The following is a 6,992-nucleotide window of genomic DNA, read 5'->3' as shown; positions in this document are numbered from 1 at the left end:
GGCTGTGGGAGAAGGCCTAGGGTCCGTGGACAAGGTCCTGGGGGAATGTGGAAAGGCACTGGGAAGGAGCTGGAAGCAGTGGAGGAGGTCCTGGGGCCGTGGGGAGGGTCCTGGGGACTGTGAGGGGGCTCTGGGATGGGGCTGAAAGAGCGGGGGGGGAGCTGGAGATGCAGTAGTTCGTAAACTGCGTTTGGGAGAGGGATGAGGTGTTAAGGGATAGGGGGGTGGAAGAGAGAACAGCTGGAGGGGGGATCGCCCTGTGCCCCTGCTTTGAAACCAGCTCCGTGTTCCAGGTGGACAGGCACCAATCCCGCCTCTTCTTGGCTTTTTCCTTGGAATTTCAAAGGGCTTTCAGAACAGTAAAGAGAGCCAGGCCAACACCTGCACTTGCTGATTTGGTTTGGAAGAACAGGGAGAATTCACTCCCTCTCCTCATCCTTCTTTAGCATACTGGCTTCAAACCTTGATTTCTCTAACTGGAAATGTGTTATTTCATTGGGAATAAAACAATTTTCTCCCTTTTTTCAAGGACTCTGGCGGATAGTGCCTCACCCGAGCCATGGCCACGCGCCTCAGAGCGGTGAGTTGGGGCCTGACATGGTGCTTTGGGAAGATTTGTCTTGCAGAAACAAATTCATAAACATTCTGCACATCACTAGGGAAGACACGAGGTTGACCCTGCATTAATGAACATTCTGGGGAGAAAAGCTGATTTTTCCAAGGTATAATTTGGATAGGTTACTTTAAAATCGATGTGGGCATGTGTAGCTTGGCTTGCTATAAATATTATCCTGTGCAATATCGAATCGTGGGGAGTTTATTATAAAGTTATATATAATTGTGGCTGCTCCATCCCTGCGAGTGCCCAAGGCCAGGTTGGACGGGGCTTGGAGCAACCTGGGCTGGAGGGGGTGGAATAAAATGAGCTTTTAGGTCCCTCCCAACCCAAACCAGGGGTTCTGTGATTCCTCTGAAGCCTCGGCAGTGCTCTGAGGTTCAGAGGCAGGCAGCTGGCTGCTGCCATAAAATTTCACTTCAGGCACATCTCGGAGCAGTTTGGGTGCTCCTGGTTCCTGGAGAGTGCCCTGGGATCGGGGAGTGCCGGGGAATTCCACCTTTGGGGTGGAAGGGACCCGGTGGGAAAGGGTACAGGGGAAGACGAGGGAAAGGGGCAGTGGAACGGAGCGGCTGCCTTTTGAGGAGAGGCTGGAACAGTTTCTGTCCCCTCAGCAGCTGTTCCCCCTCGGGCTGAATCCCTCCATCTTCACCACACCGCATCCCAAAGGGCCACGTGCGCTCGTTTTCGGAACACTTCCAGGGATGGGGCCTCTAGAGCTCCCTGGGCAGCCCCTGCCAGGGCTTGGCCACTCTTCCAGTGAAGAAATGTTCCCAATATCCCCCTGCCCCTCCCCTGGCCCAGCCTGAGGCCGTTCCCTCTCCTCCTGTCCCTGTTCCCTGCGAGCAGAGCCCGACCCCCCCGGCTGCCCCCTCCTGTCAGGGACTTGTGCAGAGCCACAAGGTCCCCCCTGAGCCTCCTTTGCTCCAGCCTGAGCCCCTTTCCCAGCTGCTCCTTGCAGGATTTATGCTCCAGACCCCGACCAGACTCCCCTTTGCATGGCCCATCCTGAATAACAGGTTGTGCTTTGATGTAGCTCAGGGAACTGCTCGGATTTCTCCTGTGGATAACTTGGCAGCAGAACCTTTGCTTAAGGATGTGCCCTGCAAAGCTTGTGGACAATGGCTGTCTTTGTGTGGCTCGGGGGGTGCAGGCTCCCTCAGGGATCCCTGCAGAGGTGGGGGCTGTGTTACAACCAGGAGTGAAACTGTTCCCAGCCAGCACAGAGCATTCTTTGTGGAAAAGCTCCCTCACACTCAGGGCCTGGCTGTTCTGTGCTGCCAGTGAGGCCTTTGGTCTCAGTCCAGTCAGATGAGTGGCCAGGCTGAAGTCTGTTAATTAGTGACTCCAGTCATTGATTTACAGAGCTTAAAGAAGAAGCAAGGAAGAACTAATGACTGAGAATTAGTTCCTGCCTTTACCTGGTTGCTTTCTTGGCTCTGAGTGTCACAGGTTCTGAGAGTGGTGATGGTTTTAATACTCTGCATTTGCAGTGCCAGGAGGCTGAAACACATCCCAGAATCATCCCAGAGTGGTCTGGGCTGGGAGGGACCTTAAAGCTCATCCAGTGCCACCCCTGCCATGGCAGGAACACCTCCCACTGTCCCAGGCTGCCCGGGACAGCCGCGGGTACTCTGGACCCAGCCCCAGCCTCTCTGGGCACCCTGTGCCAGGGCCTGCCCACCCTCCCAGGGGGGAATTCCATCCCAGTATCCCACCTAACCCTGCCCTTGGGCAGTGCAAGCCGTTCCCTGTGTCCTGTCCCTGCATGCTGTCGTAAACAGCCTCTCTCCATCTTTCTTGCCAGCTCCCTTCAAATTCTGTTTGCTTCACCATCCAGGCAGAGTTTGTGGGGGTCCCTTCCCTCCTCCCTGAGCCTCTTGGTTGTGAGGATGAGGATTTCCCCTTCCAAAATCCAACCAGAGTGTCTGCACTCAGAACTCCCTGTGACAGCACCGAGCTTTGATGGCCCAATTCAGACTCCTCCAGTGCAGCTGCTGAGTAGTTGAGCAGAATTCCAGCTCGTTGAGATCCAGGGAGGCTCAGGTCAGCTTGCTGGTGTGTCCCTGCCTGTTGAGGAGCTGTCCCCTGTCCCTGCAGGCTGGAGCTGGCAGGAGCTGCACCGTGATCGGGGGCTCGGGGTTCCTGGGGCAGCACATGGTGGAGCAGCTGCTGGCCAAGGGCTACAGCGTCAACGTCTTCGACATCCACAAGAGGTTTGAGAGTGACCAGGTGACCTTCTTCCTGGGAGACCTGTGTGACAAGGAGGTGAGGGAAGGGCACAGGCAGGTCTTGCACCTGGGGAGGAACAACCCTGGGCACCAGGACAGGCTGGGGATGACCTGCTGGGGTCCTGGTGGACAACAACCTCTCCATGAGCCAGCAGTGTGGCCTGGGGGCACGGAGGACAGGGGGATCCTGGGGGGCGTTAGGAGGAGCTTTGCTGAGAGGCTGGGGAGGGTGTTTGTGCGAGCACTGAGCCTTGCCTGAAGCACTGGAACCCCCGGAGGCCCTGCCCAGGTTGTCAGAGGGGATGCAGATGTGTCCCCCCAACCCTTCCCTGTGGTGTATCCCCAGCACTTTTCCTCGGAAGCCTCTGAAGGGAGCAGATCTGGTCTCAGATGTCTGGCTTCTGCTGGAAGCTGAAAAGAACGGCACTGGTTCGTGCTAATGCTGTGCATTGCTGTTAGCTGAGATTCACAGGGTAATTACAGCCCCTGCGCTAATTGCAGGGGCTCTCCCAGCTCTCCTCAGCTCCATGAGAAAGGCACAGCCCATATTCCCAACAGCCAGGGCAGGAGGAGGGGGAGCCCTGGCCAAGGCCTGCGTGAGCCAGGTGGGAGATGACTCTGGGGCAGTCCCCTGCACTCAGCCCGTGCCATGGGGAGCTTGGAGCCTGCTGCTTCCTCAGAGCCCCAACTCCAGGTAGTCCTGAGCCTCGTGCCTGCACCTGGGAATTGCAGGGAGCTCAGCCTGGACAGCCTCCAGCTCCGGGGAAGCTCCCAGCATCTCTCTGGAAGGAAGAGAGGATGTGGCGTGCAGTGGGGCCAGGACATTGTGGAGATCCTGGGTGCCAACCCCACTCCTGCTGCCCACCTTTACAGAGGGACCATGACTTGAAATGCAGCTGTTCCCATGAAGAGAAGAGCTGGTTTCTTTCCCTCCTGGTGATTGACACTTTACCATGCTGTAAATCAAGTCCCTCTGGTGGGAGAGAATTTACTGAAAGTCCTTGCAAGGAGTTTCAAAGATAAACTGAGACTTCACTTTAGTTTCAATGCTTCCAGATAGTTGTTTATTAAGTCTTATCAGAGGAACAGAGCCACTAGCGTGACCCAGGTACAGCATGGAAGGAGGAGAAGTAGGAGTGAGTCTAATTATCAAGATTTACATGACCTTTTAAAGATATTTTAACCAATAGTTACTAAAAACGTACATTATTTTCACTTTCCTACCAATTCTTCAGTAACACGGGCAGGAACTGTGGAATTTTCTATCTAATCAATCCAAACTACTTTTACTGCAGAATATGGAGTAGTAGAAGAAGGAGAAGAAGGTTTAGAGAACAACAACAATCCTCCATTTTGGTATTTTTTACTCTTATCTATTTACTACAAAGAGAAGCCCAAAACCTCTGAATTTTTCACCCTGTGCCAATCTCCCATCGTCGTCTATCACCTCATTCCCACCACTGCATTTCCTAGTTCTTCTCTGACCGTCGGTGATTTTTTTCCAAGGTTTGAAGCTAAAGCAGGGCTGTCCGGGGGGGTCAGAACCCCTAAAAGCAGGCAGAGGAATCCTCTCGGCACTTGGGGCTCCCGCAGGGATTTTCCCTGTGCCCCAGTGCCGTGTCCCCGCTGTTTCCTGCAGGCTCTGCTGCCAGCCCTGCGCGGCGTGGCCGTGGTGTTCCACTGTGCATCGCCAGCCCCTGCCAGTGACAACAGGGAGCTCTTCTACAGGGTGAACTTCACGGGAACCAAGGCAGTCATTGAGGCCTGCAGAGAAGCTGGAGTGCAGGTGAGGCGAGGCTGGAAGGGCCCAGGGAGGCTGGGAGAGGCTGCTGGACTTTGTCACCATCGCAGGCTGGTGCCAGCCTCGTTTGAGAGGGGACAAAAGGCTCTGAGATAATGAATTCCCACTTTATTCCATCAAAACCAGTGCAGGAGGGACTCTGTGGGTCTCCTGCTTAGCGTGAACTCAATCCCTGTTTGCCACAGGAAGCCACACTGGGATGTCCATTAAAAAGCCATGAAAATGTCCCCCCACCTGGGAGTCACCCTGCAAGAGGAGCACCTCACAAGTGGCTTTTTCCTGCTTTCCCGAGGGGATAGCCCTGGAGGTGGCTGTTCCAGCAGTGGGAATGTTCCTTGCTGTGCAATGAGGAGGAACACCCTTGTGCCATAATCTCGGTGTCGTTGGGTTTAGGAAGTGAACTGCCCACAAAAGAAAGAGCCTGAGGAAGCCAGGCTGCTGTCCAGCAGCCTGGAATTGAAGGTTACATTTTCTCCTTAGGTTATCTGGATATCCCATCAATTTTCACTTATCTCATTTATTTTACATTTATTTATTTGATTCATTTCATTTAAATCATCCCACAAAAACATCCAAGGTTTGTTTTTTTGGTTTAACCTACTGTGACCTGTTACTGTCAAGATGAGCAAATCTTTGTTAAAAACACTGGGTGTTGGGTGCTCCAGGCCTCTGGATTTCCTGGAGAAGGTGCCCCTGGATTGACTGCCTTGGGTGTTTGCTGGAATGTTTTAATCTCCTTCAGGTAGCACTAAATGGTGGGACAGAATGAATTTAAAAGGGGAATTCTCTTACCTGCAGTTTCTGTTCATCTTCTGCTAGACTCAGCTTATTTCCTGTAAGATCAGTTGCTTAAATATCATTATTACCATGATTATCATTATTATCTTTACTCACCCTTTGTAAATAACGACCCTTTTATTTTAGGCTTTAACCACCGGTTTTCTCCCCTGTCTCCTGCAGAAATTGGTGTTAACCAGCAGTGCCAGTGTCGTTTTTGAGGGCACAGACATAAAAAATGGCTCAGAAGATCTCCCCTATGCACAGAAACCTATTGATTACTACACAGAAACCAAGATCCTGCAGGAGAAGGTATTTGGCAATGGTTAAATTGTTACTTTTTGATGTAGTCACTTAATAAAAAGAGAATAAAATCGAGCTGTGGCACGAATTGCCAGAGAGGCTGAATGCAATCCAGTGTGACGCCACAGAGGTGGTTCCAGGACTGCCAGAGGTGTCACTGCCATGGAGGAGCTGTGGGATAATCCCAGTCCTTACCTGCCACAGCTTTGGTTTAAGAGCAGCTGGGGGGAGTTTTTTGTCTTCTCTTCTTCTTTCCTTGATGTGCAGCCTGAGTTTAGAGTTGGGAATGTGAACAAGGAGATGAGGTGGGAGCGTGGCCTGAGCTGAGAGGGGTGCAGGCCATTCCTGAAAATACTAATGTTCAAAAAGATCTCCAGACATCTGAGAGCTCACAGCTTTGGACACTTGCACAGCAGCAGCACCTGCTCTGGCTCCTGTTCTTACTGCTGCAGCATCTGTGGGTTAAATGTGGGATAACAGTGCTTTCAATCAAAGGAGCAGAGCTTTTTGGGATCCTTCTCCCATGGCTTGCATTTCAGTTGTGGGAAGAATCCGCGCTTTTTGTGCCAGCAGGATTGAGAGTCCCTTCCACGCTGCTGCTGATGGTGTGAGAGCCTTGAAGGATTTTCCTCCAAAAGAGCTTAATTAATTTTAATTGTGAAAACATCTGTTCCTTCACCAGCACTTTGCAGGAACTGGTAAAGGGGAAGCTGAGGAGCAGCAATCAAGGGTAGCCCGAATGCTGGTGATTATGGCTTTGTTTTGGGGGAAACTGAAAGGATTCTGAGGGCTTTTGTCTGTGCCTCCTCCACAGAAATTCCAGCAGCTGTTGGAAATGAGCAGAACATGTTGTTTAGGAGCTCCCAGGAGAATGAAATCTCCTCCAGAATTGCTGAATGTGCTGCTGGAGCTGCCAGGGAGATGGGATCACCCCCTCCTGAGGCAGATCCAGGGGGGCTGGGCTGGGAATGGCTGCTGGGAGGGACAGAGATGGAATTCCTGAGTGTCCTCCTTTGCTCCAGCTGTGCACAAGGAGTTCACGGGGTGAAGGAGCTTGGAAAGCTCCTCTGGCAAAGCCTTCCCTTCCTTTGTCAATTCGTTGAGTGCTCAGCCATAAATACTGCTTTTTGTCTGGTTTTCTTCTCAAGGAGAAGTGGCAAAGAGACGGGAAGGAAGGAAGGATCACCTGGAAAGACAGGAGGGGATAATAATCCTTCCACAGGCTCCTTCCCAAGGAGATGGGGAGCCCCCAGCCCCTTTAAGG

At 52.5% G+C, this 6,992-nt stretch overlaps 1 protein-coding gene across 1 annotated transcript in view; it reads left to right on the top strand.

Moving 5' to 3' along the window:
* The first annotated feature begins 12 nt into the window (after positions 1-12).
* The window catches only part of NSDHL (NAD(P) dependent steroid dehydrogenase-like), a 10,478-nt gene continuing 3,498 nt past the window's right edge, over positions 13-6,992 (top strand). The window contains exons 1-5 of the mRNA XM_008640960.2: positions 13-34; positions 530-580; positions 2,717-2,884; positions 4,487-4,633; positions 5,609-5,737. Coding sequence (XP_008639182.1) covers positions 560-580; positions 2,717-2,884; positions 4,487-4,633; positions 5,609-5,737 — 465 coding nt within the window. The 5' untranslated portion in view covers positions 13-34; positions 530-559. The remainder of the gene's footprint in view (positions 35-529; positions 581-2,716; positions 2,885-4,486; positions 4,634-5,608; positions 5,738-6,992) is intronic.

The sequence above is a fragment of the Corvus brachyrhynchos genome, unplaced genomic scaffold (genome assembly GCF_000691975.1).
Source record: "Corvus brachyrhynchos isolate BGI_N302 unplaced genomic scaffold, ASM69197v1 scaffold351, whole genome shotgun sequence".
NCBI classification, from domain to species: Eukaryota; Metazoa; Chordata; class Aves; order Passeriformes; family Corvidae; genus Corvus; species Corvus brachyrhynchos.
The sequence above is the reverse complement of the archived record's forward strand: the minus strand, read 5'-3'. Positions and strand labels throughout refer to the sequence as shown.